Here is a 21,139-nt window from a genome sequence, read left to right as displayed (position 1 = left end):
ACACCTGAAATTAAATAAATAAATAATAATAATAAAAATTAGATATTCAGTTTTAAACTATTTACTTTTGTAAACATGTACAGTATTTAATACAAATACATCATCCTGCCAGAATTTTGTATTTGCTTTAATATATTTACATTAATGAAAGGCTTATTTTCTTTCAGCATTGTGCATCACATCAACTTCTAACAAGGCTGTAATTTAAAATGATAATAAATCTGAAGATCTTTGAATCATTACTGCAGGACACAAGACGTTCAAAACAACATTGTGATTTTATTCACAGACACAGTTTATGGTAAAATTCAGTTTCATACCAGGATAATGAACGCAAACATGGAAAGCCGTAGTGGAGAAACTGGGACAAAGAGTTTCATTAGATCCTGTTCCAACTTAATTCAGAGTGAACTTGTAAATTATATATATTAAAAACATCCAGCCACCAAAAGAAAAAGACTTAAAGATTGGAATGATTTATCTATTACCATAGCAAACAAACACCCAAAACCTGACAGTTATTTATACCCATGGAGAGCTGAATGAGTTAAAAAAAAAGGACATTAAATCATTTAAACTCTAAAAAAAAAGAGTTGGATCTTCAGAGAAGTCAGTTCATCTTGAGTATGAAATTAAACATCATCCCTCTCTCGAGCGTGTACAAGTCAGATAATTAATGTTTAAAACATTTCTTTTACAAGAGCAAATTATTACAAAAAAAGTTACAAAAACACACCCGTATTCTTCTTTATAAGAGAGTTTACATACAGCTGGCAGTTTGTCTTTCTGTTGTTGATGTTTTAAAAAGTTCAGCATCACAGAATCTGTTTAATTTCACTGGATGATGTCAACTAGAGTTAAATGAACAGTCAGTGTCACTTCTCTAAACAACAGCACGATAAAGTTTCTGCAAAAATCTGTTTAGAGTTTAAGGAGCAAATACACCACACATTATTCTAAAAATAGTAATAAAAAACACCAATGTTGTTGTTTTAAAAAGTCTCTATATTCCCGACACTCTGCAGCTTTTGTCAAATAGAAAATAATTATTTTTAAAATGTTTGTTTTCGACCAAACATATTCTCAGTGTAGAAAAACTATTTAAGACGGATTTCAAACTGCAGATAATTGGTGAAAACTGAAGTGGAAAAATAGATTAGGCTGCAGCAGTGCTTTGAGAAACATCTATGGACATTTTGATGTTTCTATTTCTACAGTGAAAACTTACCACCTTTGAAATCTATTATATCCGACATTAATTCAAGTTTACCACCGCCTCTCTCTATAAAAGAAAGATGCTGGGTGGAGTTCACCTTTAACACCGATTTCCCCTCTGATACTTCACAGTACAGAATCCAAACCTGACAGTATGAAAGACCCCATGTTATATATACATTTGACTATGTACATGATTTTCAGTTTCAGTTCAAACTGCCCAAGTAAAGCACATTTTAAATGTGCACAGATGAACTGAATGAGTGGAGGTGAATTACAGCAGTGAGACCTGCAGGGGGCAGTGGAGACTCTTCTCACTGGAGGTAGCAGCAAGTTGCAAGTAATAAGTAATATGCAATTCATGGAGCTATCAGCGGCCGCAATCCATCCTTTGTGAATTCACCCCTCAGTTTTATTTACTGAGTGTCCCAACAGCAAGACACTGAACCTGTGCTGAATCTGCTCACTGGGAGTCACTTAGATGTGTTGACCTGCGGAAAACTGTATTTAATGACCTAAAGGGTTCAGGTCAGACCTCCTACAGAAACACATGATTTACTCCCGGCTGTCACTTTAGTCCAGGGGTCAGCAACCTTTACTATCAAAAGAGATATTTTAGGCAAAAAAAATAAATAATCTGTGATGAAGGTAACACAGTTTATAGTCTAAGTATTTAGTATATAAATCTAATGCAGTGAGGGCCAAAGAGACAATGTACTACGGAGTATTAGGGCCACATTTAGGGAAAAAACATCTGAGATTTACAGAATAAAGTCAGAATATTACGAGAATAAAGTCATAATATTACAAGAAAAAAAAGAAAATAACACGTAAATTATTTTTACTCGTAATTTTACTTTTTTTCTTCGTAAACTTCTGATTTTATTCTCATAATATTACGACTTTATTCTCGTAACCTCAGATTATTTTTTTCCCCTCAATGTGGCCCTAATACTCCGTCGTACCGTCGTACCATAGACCTACAACAATGATAAATAAAAATAAAAATGTAAACAAAAAACAGTTATTCATCTCCACTTATTATTCAGAGCCGCAGGGTGCTGACCCCTGGGTTAGTCAAACCTCATTGATACGTACGGGATGTATACGGGATGGTTATTTATTAGAAACATCTCTCATTAAAGAGCAACACAGTGACCTTCATGTAGGGAGGGTGTATTACTGTGCTGCTGTATTATTCTGCATTAGGTTTAACTGTTTCTATCATAAAAAAACTAAGTATAAGACAGAGTTTCAATCAGCTTCATAGCTTTATAACAGATTTTTTTAAATGCCCACACAGTGTCCCCGAGGACACTTCAGAGATACGAGGTCTGAGATGTTTGCAGCTGGGTGGCATGATGTTTTGGCGTTAGGTGTGGGGGATGTGGGAGTGGGGGGGGGGGGGCTTTATGGACCTGATGTGCCTCTGAACGTGGCCTCGATCTGCTCCAGCGTCTTGCCCTTTGTTTCTGGGACGAAGGCGATGGTGAAGATGACGTTGGCGATGCACATGGAGGCGAAGAGCCAGAAGGTTCCAGCGCTGGTTAGAAGACCCTGGAAGAGGTCACAGTCATATAGGGATGAACGGTTTCATAGTTTCACAGGAGATACCAAAACATATATAAAAATGATGTATTAATTGTCAAACTGATTATGTTTTCAATTACTCGATTAATTATTTAATCTATAACTATCAGAAAATAGTAAAAGAAAAAAAAATCACAATTTCCCGTCTTCAAATGGCTTGTTCCGTCTGACCAACAGTCCAAAATAAACCCAAAGGGAAAATGGCATTTTGACGCTAGAACATACTTATATATGATAAAGAATGATATAAAAACCTAACAAAAACAAAAAAACAATGGACCAGCCCTTTAAATAACTATAAAACCATCTATCTTTACTCATGTACTATCTGGCCTCCCATAAAAAACAAATCAAATGTTCCCAGATGGAATCCCGTTGAGCACTCACCATCATGTCTTGGAAGGTTTTGGTGACGAGGAACGCCATGCTCCAGTTGGTGAGGACGCAGACGGCGCTGGCGACCCCCCTCACTTTGGAGGGGAAAATCTCCGACATGATCAGCCACGGGGTCGGACCCCAGCCGAGAGCAAAACCTGAACACAGCAGCGATTATTAGAGCAACAACATACAACAATATAAGCAAGTACATTGATTCGAGGACTGTACGGTACATTACAGCTCGTTTCACGGCTGCCGTACAGACCAATTTCAAACATTGCTGTTGGGAAAATAGGGTCCAGGTTTCTCTTTAATAACTGGATCAGACTTGTGACATCACAGTGTTTCTCACCTGTGATGAAGACGGCCATGCTGGCCAGGGCCAGCCAGGCCAGTTCAGCGTGGGGTTCTTCACCGGCTTTGCTCTGGACGTCCAGCGCCAAGTCGCTCAGCGAGGTGGGGTTGTGTATTTTGGACATCAGGTAGAAGTAAACCCCAAACGCTGTGGTGCTGATCGCCATGGCAACACCTTGATTACGAACAGGAAAAACAAGCACAGTCGGTCACGACCTCGCCGTCGTCATTTGATGTCTTTATTAGAGAGTCGATAGTAGAGATTCGGCAGTAAATGAAAGAAACAGGAAGACGTGCAACAAAAGGGACGTTGCAGTTCACTGTCAGTGTTAGGCGCCTCTCGAAAGTTTTTATTAATATAAAAAGAAAGTTAATACAATTTACTTAAAATAGAAAATGTGATTGAAAATACCTGAGATGATGAGAAGGACTTTCCTTCCAGCTCTGTCCATGATCAGCGCCGCCACCGCCGTAAAGACGACCTGAATCAGAGCCACGATCACTGAAGCCAGGTCACTCTCCTGAAAAACAACAGCAAAACATTCACACCGACGCTTTCAACAAGATCGAGTTTTCACTGATATGACGACAAGAGCAACAATGACACAAAGAATTAGAAGACAAAGACAACATTGACAGTACTGGACAGTAGTGGTACTCAATGGAGAGTTCATTTCACCAGAATAAAATCACAATTTAAAGCCTCCTCACCTTAAAATGAGCCTGTTCAAAGATGTTCTCAGCGTAGAACATGATGGCGTTGATCCCCGTCATCTGCTGGAAGATCATCAGCATGACGCCGATCACCAGAGGCTTGTAGACACCGGGGTCCTTCAGGTCGGACATCTGGAAACCAGAGCTCTGAGAGGAAACACGAAGACCACGGTCACTCAACGCTTTTAAAGGGATAGTTCAGGTGTTTCTCGGTGTGGTTGTATGACGTACGTCTCCACAGTCAGTGTATTACCTCCAGTAGATGGAGTCTGGAGAAACAGACAGGAGTAGCAGCACGGGGCCAAAGCAACGTACTGCCGACACAACAACAGACTCACCTGCTCATCATAGGTGTCCTCGAGGCGGGCGCACTCCCACTCGACGGGGGCGTCCGGCCCTCGCAGGAAGCGCAGCGCCTCCTCGGCCTCCCGCCTCTTCCCCTGCGACAGCAGGAAGCGGGGCGTCTCCGGCATGAAGCACATGCAGACCATCAGCAGCGTCGGCGGGATGGAGCTGCAGATCGCCAGCCAGCGCCAGTCCAGGTAGAGACCTGCAGGAGGAGTTCACACGGCCCGGGATCAGAAACCAGCATTTATGGTAAAGAAAATAACTGGCAGGTGAATTTACAACAATATGTGAGTCAGAATTAGATATTAACATAACACGGTATGGAGGAAAAACAATAAATACAAATACAAATCCTCTGGTTGCTAAACTAAAGTCTAGTTGTATAGAAGTCTCTGAGAAAATGAGCTTCTACTTCTCACTTGATTTATTACCTCAGTAAACATTGTAAACATGAGTTTATGGTCTCAATCTCTAGTTTCAAGTCTTCTTCAATACAGCATGATGTTCATTTAGTAAATTATGGTCCCATTTAGAGTCAGATAGACCATAAAGCAGGGGATGCTTTAGGGCGGGGCTACCTTGTGATTGACAGGTCACTACCACGGCGTTGTCCGGTCTGGGAGTTGTCTGTGTTTTCATCTTACAACTTTAACCCTTTCACAGTGTGTTTACACTTCACCAAAGTCACATTTTGGTCGTCTAAAAATGTCTTATTCAGCGTTTGGTTGTACTTAGCTCCACCCTCTTGTGTCACTTCTGGTTGCAAAAAAATCAAGATGGCGACGGACAAAATGCAGAATTTGAGGCTTCAAAATGTCAGTCCACAAACTCAATGGGTGACGTCATACAAAGAGGGATGGTTACAGACTTTATATTCTCCAGGAACTGTGGGAATCTGGTCTTTAATAATGTAATAATGCAATAGCGTGTCTTTAACTCCATGCTCGCTATGCCACTTATGTGTCTACTGGGGCGGTCAAAGTTAACGCGATAATAACACGTTAACGCAAATTCGTTTTAATGCCGCTGATTTCTTTAACGCATTAACGCAACTTGTGATTTTTAGGTTGTAGCGGCTCAGTGTTAAAGCTAGAGTGAAGATACTGGTATCATATGAAACTAAAAAACCTGATGAATCCATCGGTACCAACCATGTCATACTAGCTTGTAGTGAAGGAGGTTAAATAACGCTATAAACATAGGCTAAATTTTGGCGAGGAAAAACTGTCATGGTCATTTTCAAAGGGCTCCCTCGACCCAGTTATGTTCTTAACATGCCAGATCCTGACTTGTGCACGACGGACACAGAGGAGCCTTGTCAAGTCCAGGTTTCCTCACGAACGTCTGCATCTAAAAATACATTCCTCTGCAGATCTGATTGTTCCGCTGGATTCTCCACTTCGACCACAGACTTCACCTTTGTGCTGAACGCCAGCCGGCTCGTGACAAAGTTGAATTCATCTTTTTTTTTCTCTTATCTTGCAAACTATCAAACAATTATTCCTCTGAAAATCCTTTATATGACATCAACTAAATGAATGCCACGTTTGTTACACATTAAATGACATAATAGACTTTCACCGTCCTCTAACAGGAGACAGCCAACGTCATGTGACACACCAGCTTCTGTTGGTGAATGGCATGCAGCTAACCAGATTAGTGAGAAGCAGCAGCAGCTCCGTCCGTACAGGTCAGTCAGCGAGGCTGCTGCTGTCCCAGAGGACTCTGATCACATCACATGATGGCCAGGTTTCATCTCCTCTTCCCAACCTTTGATCCGCACGTTTAAAAACAGTACAGCAACCTCTGAAACAACTTAAACTAAACCGCGTTGTCACAGAGAGAATGAACACAGATAATAACCAGAAGATAATACACATGTTTAGAGAAGAGGGCAGATGTGTAGCTACTGTCCTAATGGTGGATGTTGTAACGTCACATCAATGATTTACAGCTGGTTAACTGTGACCTTGTGGGAGTTTCGTAGGCAGCCGCCGGCCTCACTGCTACGTACTGTATGTCCTGGCTTTGTGTGAGCCTGCAAGAATCTATCTTTACCTCTCTGTTAATAGCGTTGGGCTCAGTCATCAACCATTCATTGCAATACAAAACCCTCATGTCTTCATAAGGGTGCCCTTGCCTTCAGGGCCGGCTCTAGCCCTTGCTGAAATTCAGATTTGGGATGAAACTGTTGTTGTTTGTTTTTCTGTGAGTTTTGTGCCATATGTGTGATTGACATGTCTCTTGTACAATCAGAAAGCAAAAAAATAAAGCGATCATTCATTCATTCATTTCAGTAACCCTTACACAGAGTATAGAAGCAAAGAGACGAAACTCTGGGGCCTTTTTGACAACAGCCACCGCCGCCATTTTGGACTGAAAACACCAACGAGTATAAAGATACGTCTGTAAATCAGAGGATCATTTTTTTTTTTAGGTAAATCAACTTCCCAGTAGGAACTCTTAAATAGCCCTCATTTAAATCATTATGTCCTAAAAGTAGTAAAATGAACTAACAGCTGAATCCAGAGTTATTTTCCTCGCCATAATGAACGTTCATCAGACCCACGGAACCGCACCGCCCTGCACGCTCATATGACATATGGGGTTCTACCAGCTTCCTGCTAGCTGTATGTGGCTGTAATAATGGATATATTGGTTGTAATTCATCACTTTTATTATCTTCTAATACACCCATGGACTGTATGGTATAAGCCTGTACCGTGGTGGACGTATTAACGTCTCTGTTCCCAAACAACCGGCTATCGGCCAGTAGCTAGTAGTGCTCATCAGTGTAGCTCTGCTGTGCTGATGTTGCAATGGAACGACCAATCGACTTTCACTTCTTATCAATATACGTTCTTTGACCTGGAGTCAGACTTAACAAAATGATATTTAAGGACGCCATAAACATGTAGTTGAGCTTACATACCTGCGAGATAAACTCCCATGATGCCTAGCACCACCATGAGCTGCACACAGGAGCCCAACAACCCCCGTACCCGCTCGTGAGCCATCTCAGAGATGTACAGCTGCGTGGAGAGAGAGAGAGATAGATTTACTTTATTGATCCCAAATTTGTAATGAGCATGTATTTATAATGAGGCAGGAAATCACAGTATGAACATCAATAAAGGAAATAGTAACAAGAGAAGAGGAAGAAAAGAAAGACGACAACATGGAGGTATTGAGGCAGGACAGTGACGTCCAGGTGCTTCTTACAGGGACGACCAGCGACGTGACCCCGCTGGCGAGGCCGGTGAGCACCCTGCCGGCGTAAAGCATCCACACGTTCTGCGCTGCGATGATGATGGTGAAGCCGAAGACGAACGGCAGCGAGCAGAACATCAGTGTGAGCTTCCTGCCGATCTTCCCCACCATCCACCCGCCCAGCAGGCCGCCGACCGCCGCTCCCACCGTCACTATGGACTGAGACACAAATATAGGTCATTTTATTTACATTTTACCCTGTAAGTTTAATACTACAACTTATGTACAAGTGAAAATTAGAAGCCTAAATAATTGCCATATTCTTCAAAATCTGCACTTTTTTGCTGACGAGCTTGTTATTTACACACAAACAAGAAGAATTACACACATTCACATCCTTATTTATGTATTTACTCTTCTGTTTAGTTTTCCCTTTTATTTATTTATGTATTTATTTTGATCATTTTTTACATTTATTAATTTTTGCTTTTTATTATTAATTTATTTTGTATTAATTTTTGCAATTATTCTTTATTTATTTTATATTTGTTTTAAAATGTTTTAATTTATTTATGCATGTATGATTTTCCCTTTGCATTGCACCCCTCATTTATTTCTGTATCCTTTTCTTTTTACACTTTTTTATGCATTTCAGCCTCATTATGTAAATATGGGGGCTAAAGATAGATAAATAAAAAGCAAATTAAAACAGAAATATCAATTTATGTCACATTTTATCAATTAATTAATTAATTAATGGCTACATTTATTTTTTATATTATTTTTGATACATTTAATGACAGATTTATTTATTTATTTATTGAGTCATTTATTTTTTGTTTTATTATAATTTATATAATACTTATTATATTCATTATTTTATTTATAATTTTAATTTTCCTCTGTTATTGTTAGAACTCTGAAGTGAATCCAACGAGATGTGTTTGGTCAACATGTGATGACGTAAAACTGCTGATATAAGTTAAAAAAAAAACACACATCATGTAAAATCGGTTCTGCTTTGAGTCATCGTGTGGTATGAATCATCAGCTTACCCCGAACCAGGACGCCTGGTCAGCGTCTAGCCGCAGCCGAGGGTCAGCGATCCTGGTGAGTTCTGGGATGGCGGGAGAGCTGTAGCCCAACACGAAGCCGAAGCTCATGGGACCCAGAACGGACGCGAACGTCGCCAGGTACAAGTTCCTGTTCTTCACTTTACTGTGGAGAGAAAGAGGAACAGAGGTTGAGCACTAACGTTATATCATAGTTGATCTTATTTATAATTTGTATTATTTATTTAAATGTGTGTATATATAGTATTTTATTTAATTTAATTTATTTCTCGTATTTTTTTTCAGTTGAATTATATTAAAAAATATTGATTTTAAAAAGAACTGTTTAATAAATGCCTGATGTTTCCAAAGTCAATGAGGTATCGTCTTAAATAATCATGATCTCAATATTGACCAAAATAATCGTGATTGTGCGAAATTATTATATTATAAATTAGTCTGGCTTTTAACTGAGATTTATTTAATTTATTTAGCTAATTATTTATTGTATTTTACCTTTTTAGTCTGTCTTTTAATTGAGCTCTATTAATGTAATTATTCATTTATTTATGTATTTATTTATTTATCAGTCAAATTATTTATTGTATTTTACCTTGTTAGTCCGGCCTTTATTTATTTATCTTTTCATGTATTCTAGTCGGTTTTGCTTATTGATTAGTGTGTTGTTAGTGTATTAACTGACCTCAGGTGTGTTGTTAGTGTATTAACTGACCTCAGGTGTGTTGTTAGTGTATTAACTGACCTCAGGTGTATTGTTAGTGTATTAACTGACCTCAGGTGTATTATTAGTGTATTAACTGACCTCAGGTGTGTTGTTAGTGTATTAACTGACCTCAGGTGTGTTATTAGTGTGTTATTAGTGTATTAACTGACCTCAGGTGTATTATTAGTGTATTAACTGACCTCAGGTGTGTTGTTAGTGTATTAACTGACCTCAGGTGTGTCATTAGTGTATTAACTGACCTCAGGTGTGTTATTAGTGTGTCATTAGTGTGTTAACTGACCTCAGGTGTGTCATTAGTGTATTAACTGACCTCAGGTGTGTTATTAGTGTATTAACTGACCTCAGGTGTGTTATTAGTGTGTTAACTGACCTCAGGTGTGTTATTAGTGTATTAACTGACCTCAGGTGTGTTGTTAGTGTATTAACTGACCTCAGGTGTGTCATTAGTGTATTAACTGACCTCAGGTGTGTTATTAGTGTGTCATTAGTGTGTTAACTGACCTCAGGTGTGTCATTAATGTATTAACTGACCTCAGGTGTGTTATTAGTGTATTAACTGACCTCAGGTGTGTCATTAGTGTGTTAACTGACCTCAGGTGTGTTATTAGTGTATTAACTGACCTCAGGTGTGTTATTAGTGTATTAACTGACCTCAGGTGTGTTGTTAGTGTATTAACTGACCTCAGGTGTGTCATTAGTGTATTAACTGACCTCAGGTGTGTTGTTAGTGTATTAACTGACCTCAGGTGTGTCATTAGTGTATTAACTGACCTCAGGTGTGTTGTTAGTGTATTAACTGACCTCAGGTGTATTGTTAGTGTATTAACTGACCTCAGGTGTATTATTAGTGTATTAACTGACCTCAGGTGTGTTGTTAGTGTATTAACTGACCTCAGGTGTGTTATTAGTGTGTTATTAGTGTATTAACTGACCTCAGGTGTATTATTAGTGTATTAACTGACCTCAGGTGTGTTGTTAGTGTATTAACTGACCTCAGGTGTGTCATTAGTGTATTAACTGACCTCAGGTGTGTTATTAGTGTGTCATTAGTGTATTAACTGACCTCAGGTGTGTCATTAGTGTATTAACTGACCTCAGGTGTGTTATTAGTGTATTAACTGACCTCAGGTGTGTTATTAGTGTGTTAACTGACCTCAGGTGTGTTATTAGTGTATTAACTGACCTCAGGTGTGTTGTTAGTGTATTAACTGACCTCAGGTGTGTCATTAGTGTATTAACTGACCTCAGGTGTGTTATTAGTGTGTCATTAGTGTGTTAACTGACCTCAGGTGTGTCATTAGTGTATTAACTGACCTCAGGTGTGTTATTAGTGTATTAACTGACCTCAGGTGTGTCATTAGTGTGTTAACTGACCTCAGGTGTGTTATTAGTGTATTAACTGACCTCAGGTGTGTCATTAGTGTATTAACTGACCTCAGGTGTGTTATTAGTGTGTCATTAGTGTATTAACTGACCTCAGGTGTGTCATTAGTGTGTTAACTGACCTCAGGTGTGTTATTAGTGTATTAACTGACCTCAGGTGTGTCATTAGTGTGTTATTAGTGTATTAACTGACCTCAGGTGTGTTATTAGTGTGTCATTAGTGTATTAACTGACCTCAGGTGTGTCATTAGTGTATTAACTGACCTCAGGTAAGCCTCCTGCTCAGACATGAGTCCAGTAGGATCCTCGTCTCCATCCTCCTCGTCCAGCAGCCTCCTCCTCTCGTTCTGGATGTCCATGATACCGACAGCAGTCAACGTGTCTCCGGTGTCTTCTGGTCCTCCTCTCACATGGATCACAGCTCAGATCAGAAATCACTGATTGTGAACAAACTGCAGCCTCCAAACTGAGGACGGAGTATACTAATACTAGCCTCTAGAGTATCTCAGGGAGTAGAGGTGGAGTAAACATGTCAGTTACATTCAGTCAGCTGCTCATCACAGAAACTGTCTGTGTGTGTTTCTGCTTCCTCTCCCAGCAGCCAACCTGCCTTGTCAACACTTCAGTCAGCTGATCACAACATGCGCCTGTCATTTCCTGTTTTCAAAGTAAAAGTCTTCGTGGCGCTGTTACCAAAGAGTACAGAAGCAAAGAGAGACGAAAGTCTGGTGTTTGTTTGACAACAGCCACGGCCGCCATTTTGGACTGAAAACGCTTATTTTATAAGCGTTTTCATAAGTCAATAAGTCATCTTATTTTATAAGCGTTTTCCATTAGAAACAGCATCTTCTAAACTGAATCTAAACAGACAGCCTAAATGCCAAATGTTCTGGTTTGGGTCTGAAGGTTGGGGTGAGGTAAGGGAAGGAAAAGCACCCGGAAACTGGACTGATGAACTTCATTTGATGTTGGTTTTCTTTCATTTCTTCTGTCCTCTGTTTGGCACAGCTCTGTGTTTATGTTTTTGTTAAGCTTCTTCTGTATGTGAATGTTTTAAATGTTCTCTGCTGTTACTATGGATACTGTCATTTTGAAAAATGCGTACTATTGGTTTCATACTAAGGTTTCGGACATACTAAAATATCTCACATACTGTTTTAGCGTACTAAATAGCATGTTAGTGTGGAATTTGGGACTCTTTTTGTTTCTAAGGCAATTCTGCGTCCACGCTTCTCTTTTCATAGAGACTAACTAAAGCTAACTAAGGCCTAAACTAAAGACATTGTAGTTTCAAAACAGTCAAAGCCATAATGTTGTACACTAACTGTTTTCTTCTTTTCTCTCTGCTTAAAGTGACATCACAGCTAGAACACTATTAACACCAGTAAACACTTCATATTACAGTTTGACGTCATCCTAGCTGTCTTGAAACGACACCGGAAGTGAAAGGGGGTGCACTCTCGCTCCAGGTTGAAACTCTTTGTTTAGAGAATAAAAGCCGACCTCAGAGTGATGAAGTTGGTTTCCATGGCGACAAAATAACAGCAAAGTGAAAACAGGCAGAGCAAAAGTAACTGAGCTAATATAAAACAGTTTATATTGTTATTTAAACCACACTATGGAGACTGTGGAGGAGAGGAATGAGCAGAAGGTAAATAAAAGTTTGTTGCAAAACAATAACAAAATAAAGTTATCTAGAAGTTACAACTAACTCCAGTAGCTTTATGTTGATTATCAATCATTTGATGTTAGTTAGCAAGTTGTGTTTGATAAATGAAATAATATACTAATACAACACATCGCACAAAAAAATAGCCTACAAAAGGTCTACAAATCGTAATATAATGTTTATTATCTCTCTGCATATTAAATCTAGGCCTAATTTAATTTAATTTAACATTAATTTGTTTCTTTATTTATTTAGTAACGTTAGAAATTGTAGTATTGATTTATTTTGGTCCAATTTTCCAAAAAGAATGCATATAAAAATAGATAAATAACAATATTTACCTACCATTTTTACATAGCATATTCTAATAGGCACTCCTTTCACTACTAGGTTCAGGCTATGCAAAAACAAAACAAATAGTTTCACATGATATTAAACATCTTTAATCTTGCAAAGTGAGCTACTCTTAATTCCTTGTCATAAACAAACAACCACAAGTTAACCCCTTTGACATTTATACATCTGTTCTTTATCCTTACCCTTGTTATTTGGATAATAAGTTCTGATCCAAGATATCAACTTAAACTAACAGATAAACAGTAGTGTCTGATAGAGTCTACATTTTTGTTACATGTTCTACAGTTTTGAGTCAGTCTAATCCACCTTGTTGTGTAGATCGGCATCCCTCGAGAACACTGAAATGTTTTGTATTTAATATATTAAATCTTTGTAAACTGATTGTCCACCAGCAGGCAGAGGAGCAGAGTTTATTTCCCACTGCGGTGTCAGAGGAGGAGCTGGATGAGGCTCGGAGGAAAAGCTCCTTCAGGCAGCTTTTTGGCTCCAGTAAAATCTTTCTGGCACCGGCAGAGAAACGGCTTCAGAGACCAGATCTGCAGGGGAGCCTGATCCTCCGGAGCAAGGCCGCAGAGCAGTGAGAAAACATGAATTAAATCATAGAAAGAAAGGGTTCTCACTTACAGATACGTGTTGTGAACTTATACTGTAGTATTTTACTGAAATAAGATCATATCTGTGTTACAAATGTGGGGGATCTTTGCAGGAAATATGTGCAAAGTTGGGGCTTTTCAGGGTTAATAACACTTGATGATGTTTTTCTCTGCAGTTACACAAAAGGAAAAGAGGCGATGGGAAAGTCCCAGTATGAGAAGGCTGTGATCTGCTTCTCTAAAGCCATCACACTGCAGCCACAACAGGTGCTGGACTCACACACTTTTTATTTAGATTTACATTTTTATGTTAAATAGAGCAGCTGTTTAGTGAGAGAGGCAGAAACTGTGATAAATAAGCTTTCTTTCTAAATCACCGGTAGAAATAACCCTGATTATAATGATAATTAAAGTTCTTTATTTAAGCCAAAATCACATTACCTGCTGTGACACATACTATACATACTGGTGATTTCAGTTCACCTGTCTGTACGTCTGCTGGTGTGAGATGTTTCACAGTTTGTTTTGTCGATTGCTTACACACTAAATGTGAATGCTTTAGCCAAAAGCATCAGAACCTGAACTTTTGTAACCGGGCCTTAAACAAAGGCAGGTTTGCAATTCTGCAACACACTTCTTACAAAACACGACGACACACTGTTTGTGACATTAGACGCACACATTTAAGAATTAAATCTCTTGCAATCATTGAGGGAAACAATAAGATTCAAAACATGCAAAACATACCAATCATTGTGAGCCTCAGCACTGCAAATAAAGCTTCAGATATAAACTCTTGTGAGAACGTTTCAAACATGGAGGCAGTGAGAGGTAGAGGAAGAGGAAGAGGAGGATGAAGAGAGGGACCAGGGATGACATAAACCATCCACCGTCCCATATAAGACTATTTTGTGTTCATTGAAATGTGAGTAGATGTTCTGTACTGGAACAATCTTTCACAGAAGCCTAAAAAGGTCTACAAAGTACTAAAGACAACAGTGTTTTCTATAAAGAACACCAGTGGGTTGTTGCTGCTCTGAAAGAGTAATTCAAATACTGCATGTGTGCAATCATAAAAACCCTTTAATAAGCTCCAGTAGGTTCCTGTATGTCTCAGACGGATGACCTCTGCTGCCTCTGTGTGTGTTTCAGACGGAGCTGTGTGTGAGCCAGGCGGAGGCCTACCTGCAGCTGTGTGACTTCCAGTCAGCAGCAGCCTGTTATAAACGGCTCTGGCACCTGGAGCCCAGAGCTTTCAGCGCCCGCTTGGCCTTCATCTACTACCTCCAGGTCTCCACAAACACTCCTCTGTTCTGGCTCGGGGTTACTGCTACTGCTACTGTTACACGTACAACGTCGTAGTCTATCCAGAGCAACGTAGAGTAAAAACTAGGGCTGTCAAAGTTAATGTGATAATAACACCTTAACGCAAATACGTTTTAACACCACTAATTTCTTTAGCGCATTAAAGGCAGGTTGTCGATGTTCTCCAGTCTCCACTATCTGTTATATTGGTTGAAATGGTCCTTACACCCCGACAGCGATCCATTACTGATGAGCTCTGAAAAAGGACCGTAAAAGAGCCGTCATCTGTAGCTGCTGTAATCCTGTAATGTATTGTTTTGTTTTAGTTTTAGTGCATGTATGAAATCAACGTGCATTTAAAGCTTTACTTTGCTGCTTTCTTGGCCAGATCTCCACCGCGAAATAGATTTTTTTCTCAATGAATTTGTATCTGATTAAATGAATAAATATAAATATGTCCCAGGTAATTCTACCGACCAATCGGTGAGCAGAGAAGTGAACAAAATAAAAGACAAGAGCCGGTTTCACAGATGAGTTTGTGCTGAATTTAGAGCAGTTAGGGGTTAACAAATGATCTGTGCCTTCATTTAAATTAATCAAAGTAAGGTTGAGGTTTATTCTGCCGTTGCACCGACTATAAGGGACCCTTCATAACAATCTCAGATCAATGCCTGAATATGAAGAATTTAATGGCGATCCGTGTGTTTCCTGTTGTCCTCAGGGTCAGTGTCTGTTCGACCGAGGCCTTCTCTCAGAGGCTCTGGAGGCCTTCGGCAGAGCTGCCGAGGTGAAGCCCGGCTGCAGGGCCTTAGAGGTCAGAAGGTCAGCAGCCTGCGTACCCACATCTAGATTAAAGATGTGTGTTTACTAGAAATTACTTTGCAAAAATGTCCTGCATTTTACAGAGATAATGTATTTCAAACGTCTTTTTAACGTTCAGCTATTGATGTCAACCTGAGTTGCACGTCCACCAGACGAACAAAAGTGGGTCTGGACTGACGGACGTTATATAGACACGATCTGAACGTCTTCCTGACGTCACGTGTTTGCTGGGTAAACATGGTCCACTGTTTCTTCTCATCTAGTTGTTGCTGTGTTTTGTACGTTGTGTCCCAGGCTGGCCTGTCTGACAGCTGCTGGTCGCCACGCCGACTGTCTGAAGCTGGTGAACGGCTGGATGCTGTCGGACGCTCCGACCTCTGACCTTTACGTCCTCAGAGCCCGACTGCACAAACTACTCCACAAGGTTGGACCTTTTACACTTCAGATACCTGAAACCAGCTACATACTGTACACACTTTACCTCTCAGGTAGTCAGCTGCTGCCGTAAAGAATCAAGAGAAACCTGTATGTCCACAATCCTGCAAGGCCACACACAACAGAAGTGTTTTGTATTTAGTTTCTCCTTCTGACTAAGAAAAGGCAAAGGTCTATAAAGACATTTCTAAGGTGAATAAACTGTACTCTTTTAGAGCAGAGCAAAGATATCTTGCAATATAATCTTGTTGACATAATAATCAGTGTATTTAAATATTCAGACATGGAGAGTTAGTTGCATTGCACAATCAAATATCTGTGTTTGTTAAGTGGTGATTTTCCCTCCTGTCCAGACATCACGTTGTTTTCAGGATGTGAAGTCGGCGTTGGCGTTGACGCCAGCGTGTCCGGCGGCCGGAGCCCTGCTGCTGCAGCTGCAGGAGGCCGGTGAACGGGCCAGACTGAAGGCCGTGGACAGAGCTGTGACCGGCCAGCTGCCTGAAGCCGTCTGCATGATCAACGTCGCTCTGGAGAACCAGCCGCAGGACGCACGCCTCTACCTGTTCAGGTGAGTCCCACCAACAGGAAACACAGAGTGGTGAAATCTGTACAACTTCTCTCTCAGATACAGGTGCTGTAAAGCGAAGTAAACAAAATGTATGTTGACGTCAATTTTATTTGTAGAGTGGATGTTGCCAAGCTGTCACTCCAAATAAGACTGGCCAATAGAGACGTGCCTTACATCTTTCAGCGCAGGTCCCGCCCACGAGATTCAGCACAACAAGATGCAAAACTTTTGGAATCACAAAGAAAACTTTCGGATTCACAAACAAACTTTTGAATTCACAAACAAACTTCAGGATTTACAAACAAAACTTTAGGATTTGCAAAGAAAAATTTCGGATTCGCAAACAAACTTTTGTTTTCACAAACAATACTTTTGCATTTGCATACAAAACTTTTGGATTCACACATTTTCTATCAAACCTTTTCTGTTTGTTTGCATAATAAAGACACAAAAGTAACTCCATAACTGTGTCATTCGCTCCATCAGAGGGATTCTGTACCGACGTCTGAAAGACTTCACAGCCGCCATCGAGGACCTGGTCCAGGCTGTGGAGCTGAACGAGGAGGAGGAGGAGGAGGTCAGAGGTCAGGCTGAGCGTGGCTCTGTGGAAGAGGAGGTGCACTTTCAGCTGGTCCTCGCCTACAATGACTTTGCCGTTCAGTGCTTCAGCAGAGGCCTCTACGCTGAGGCCACGCTGCTGCTCAACAAGGCCATCGGGGAGGAGAAGGGCCAGGCGGGTCTCTACCTGAACCGAGGCGGTGAGGCCCTGAACACTCCGCCTGTGACTGTGTTTCAGTTTAGTCTCAGTTTCAGTTTACGATAACAACCCTGTTGTGTGTGTGTGTGTCAGATTGTTTCTTTAAGCAGTGTGAGTGGTGTTTTGCTCTGGCTGACTACCAGCAGGCGGAGGAGATGATGCGTCCCGATGACCCGGCCGTCCGGCTCCGCCTCGCCGTCCTCCACAACACGCTGGGCTCGTTCTGCTTCCACGACGGGTCAGAAGAACACAGAGAAACCGCTCATCAGGTCTTGTTTAGATGCTGTTGTATATTTGTGGATGTGTGTGTGTGTGTGTGTGTGTGTGTGTGTGTCTGCAGGTGTTTCCAGGAGGCGGCTGACATGTTTTCTCTGGCCATCCAGTACAACCCCGCAGCCAGCCGGTACTATGAGAACAGATCCAAGACCTTCAGGAAGCTCCTGAACACGGAGGGAGCCAGACGGGACCTCATCTGCATGCTGATCCTGGATCCCACCAACGAGGAGGTCAGAGCTTCATCTCCCCCGACAGATCCACTGAATACGAATATTTCTTGAATGTGCAGTATAAATGCAGTATTAGTGACAGTATTGCACAGTAATATGTATTTCCAAAGCCTGTGATAGTAAGAGGTAGTAACTTGTGTGTGTGTTATTGTTTGTGTAGCTGCCTCCGATGCTCATGAGTCTGTTCCCGGGCTGCAGCGGGTCCGAGGTTTTGTCCAGTCCAGCAGGACAGGAAGTCAGAGTGCAGCTGATGGACTCGATCCAGACCTGCAGCTCCTCCTCCGATCAACAGAGGTCAGCAACACAAAAACACACACCTGCTCTACACTGACTGACTGACTGATGAGTATCACACTTTACGATGGAGTGTTAGGGCCACGTGGAGGAAAACAAAAAAAAATTGAATATTTCAAGAAAAAGTCATAATATTCTCGTAAAGTTATGACTTTATTCTCTTAATATTACCACTTTTTTCCCCGTAAAGTTATGACTTTATTCTCATAATGTTATGACTTTTTTCTCGTAAAGTTATGATTTTATTCTCGTAAAGTTATGACTTTATTCTCGTAATATTACAACTTTTTTTCTCGTAAAGTTATGACTTTATTCTCTTAATATTATGACTTTTTTCCCCGTAAAGTTATGATTTTTTTCTCATAAAGTTATGACTTTATTCTCGTAATATTACGACTTTTTTTCTCGGAAAGTTACGACTTTTTTCTCGTAATATTACGACTTTTTTCTCGTAATATTAAGGCTTTATTCTGTAAATCTCAGATTGTTTTTCCCCTCAGCGTGGCCCTAATACTCCGTCGTAACACTTACAAAAATGATCCTGACAAAAAAATAATTTTCACCTGACAAAACTTTTTTTTCCACCTGTTTCACAGATGAAAAAAAGAATGTAAGGAATTTAGAAATGTTATCCTGGGAAAACAATTTTTCACGAACAAAAGGAGGGCAAATAATTTAGATCACACCTAGAAAATCACCAGCAGAGTTTTTTCTCACGTCTCTGGGCTTCCGTACTCAGCTCATTGTCAATGCGTAAAGATACAACGGCTCTTCATTCTGTCAAATTAGGACAGCATGTAACCAGCAGCGTTCTTAGACGAGTCTGTCTTGTGTTGTTAGACTGAGTGAAAAGCTCCTGAAGACGACTCTGACCAATGACAACACAGCGAGCTCATCAGAAGATCCGTCTGACGCAGGACAAGAGCTGAAACTGTGTGTGAACCGACAGGAGATGGAGATAACGGTGAGGAGCTGTCTGCAGGTACTAGAGGGAACATCAGAAGTGATCACAGCTGCAGGGCTACAGATGTTCATATCCAGCGAAATCAAAAAAGTTTTCTAATATCTCAAAGTTATTTAGATATAAATCTAAAAGAACAGCTGATCAGGAGACGTTACGCTGAACTACAGCTGTTCTTCTGTGTTGTGGCAGGTTAAGGAAGTGGTTCCATCATTTCTGCACCACCGTCCAACTGGGCCCCAGTGACCTCACCACCACCCATCACCACCACCCACCACCCATCACCACCCACCACCACCGTCCACCACAACCCACCACCGTCCATCACCACCACCCATCACCACCCATCAGACTTTAAATGATCCCAGCGGGCTTTTGATGTGCTTAAACTATTACTGTACACATTGTGAATCACTTTTATCCTCAAAACCACAACTATGGTCCTTTCACTCAAACTTATGTTGAGAGAAATTATCCAGCACAAGAAATACACACTCTTTAATGTGAACAAACTAGAATAAAATCAAGACAAACAGTTCATATTACAGCTCCATAATCTTGAACTCTGTGGTATTATCCTTTAATTACCATGTTATTATGTACTGTGGTCCAATAGGTGGCAGCAGAGGCACAGTTTTAGCATGATGGCATCTCTCAGGCTGCTCTACTACTGTACTATGTTAACATCTTGTTTTATATGTGACATGACATCTAGATGTTTGGGTGCTGGCTCTGGAACAAGTGATCGGATTCGTCTAATTTGCTAATTTTAGTAATTGTTTGGAGGATTAATCCGTCAGGACTAAACCAAATGAATGATTATACTTTCACTCCCTCACAGTTTCACTCATGCTCTCTCTTGCATTCTTACTCTTTTGTGAAGTTGCTCTCTTTGTGTTTGTCTGTTATTGTTTTCTTCTATGACTTTACGTTCATTAACATTAGTAGTGCCTGTTCTCTGAAGCCGAGCCGTGTCTGATGACCTGAGGGGCGTTTCAGATCCGCCGCCATCCAAATGTGAGTTTCTGTGTCAGTCTGAAAGGGTTTTACTTTCTCAGACAATTCCTCATAATACACAAGACGGCATCTTTTACTAATTGATGAGGTGCAACAGATTTAATCTTAATCAAAGTGAATTATGTAATAAAGAGAGAGCTCAAACACACACACATCGTCTGAGGATCTGAACCAGCTCCAACTAGCTGCTATGGTGCGTAGTTAATGCAGTGAGGGCCAAAGTGCAAATGTTCTACGGAGTATTGGGGCCACATTGAGGGAAAAAACATCTGAGATTTACAGAATAAAGTCAGAATATTACGAGAATAAAGTCATACCTTTCCGAGAAAAAAAGTCGTAATATTAAACTAGTAAAATAGTAAACTTATGACTTTATTTTCATAATATTACGACTTTTTTCTCAGAAACCTATATGACTTTATTCTTGAACTCTCAGATTTACCTTTTTTTCTTCAATGTGGCCCTAATACTCCGTCGTACCGTCGTACCGTCGTACCGTCGTACCGTCGTACCGTCGTACCATAGACCTACAATAATGATAAATAAAACTGAAAATGTAAACGAAAAAACTGTTATTCATTTCCATTTTTAAAAATCCACAGGGAGCCTCTGGAGAGGAGCTAAAGAGGCCGCAGGTTGCTGAGCCCTGCTATAGCCCAATATCACAAAGCACAAATTTGCCTCACGGGGCTTTACAACCTGTACAGGATACGATAAGTCAAAAGGCAGGAGACATCTGAAATCGTACCTCGACTTTGTAACAGAGGTTTTACATGCACAAAAAACTATACGACACACTAAAGCAAAGGGGAAAAGCACAAAGCATAATAAGTCCTCTTTAATGGGGGTCAAAAACAAACTTGTAT

At 40.4% G+C, this 21,139-nt stretch overlaps 2 protein-coding genes across 5 annotated transcripts; one reads left to right on the top strand and one right to left on the bottom strand.

Annotated features, from left to right (window-relative positions):
• Nucleotides 1-2,149: 2,149 nt before the first annotated feature.
• On the bottom strand, nt 2,150-11,939 carry slc2a8 (solute carrier family 2 member 8). The gene is made up of 10 exons (XM_037777895.1): nt 11,254-11,939; nt 8,865-9,027; nt 7,822-8,028; nt 7,532-7,631; nt 4,590-4,801; nt 4,249-4,398; nt 3,950-4,058; nt 3,536-3,712; nt 3,193-3,338; nt 2,150-2,772 (listed from the first exon to the last, which is right to left on the bottom strand). Exons 1-10 carry the CDS (start codon nt 11,346-11,348, stop codon nt 2,626-2,628), a joined length of 1,506 nt encoding a protein of 501 aa, XP_037633823.1. The 5' UTR covers nt 11,349-11,939; the 3' UTR covers nt 2,150-2,625.
• A 550-nt stretch (nt 11,940-12,489) lies between these two features.
• LOC119492960 (tetratricopeptide repeat protein 16) lies at nt 12,490-19,819 on the top strand. 4 transcript variants are annotated; one of them, XM_037777889.1, is made up of 14 exons: nt 12,490-12,640; nt 13,408-13,592; nt 13,785-13,875; nt 14,761-14,898; nt 15,635-15,735; nt 16,030-16,159; nt 16,524-16,738; nt 17,225-17,496; nt 17,589-17,733; nt 17,836-18,001; nt 18,162-18,295; nt 19,136-19,259; nt 19,449-19,524; nt 19,584-19,819. In XM_037777889.1, the coding sequence occupies exons 1-13, from the start codon at nt 12,608-12,610 to the stop codon at nt 19,500-19,502; spliced, it is 1,788 nt and encodes a 595-aa protein (XP_037633817.1). In that variant the 5' UTR covers nt 12,490-12,607; the 3' UTR covers nt 19,503-19,524; nt 19,584-19,819. The 4 variants fall into 4 exon arrangements, with proteins under 4 accessions (XP_037633817.1, XP_037633814.1, XP_037633815.1 ...); XM_037777886.1 differs by having other exon boundaries at nt 19,136-19,277; XM_037777887.1 differs by having other exon boundaries at nt 19,136-19,277; nt 19,449-19,551; nt 19,591-19,819.
• Nucleotides 19,820-21,139: the final 1,320 nt, after the last annotated feature.

The sequence above is a fragment of the Sebastes umbrosus genome, chromosome 8 (assembly GCF_015220745.1).
Source record: "Sebastes umbrosus isolate fSebUmb1 chromosome 8, fSebUmb1.pri, whole genome shotgun sequence".
In the NCBI taxonomy this organism is placed as follows: Eukaryota; Metazoa; Chordata; class Actinopteri; order Perciformes; family Sebastidae; genus Sebastes; species Sebastes umbrosus.
The sequence above is the reverse complement of the archived record's forward strand: the minus strand, read 5'-3'. Positions and strand labels throughout refer to the sequence as shown.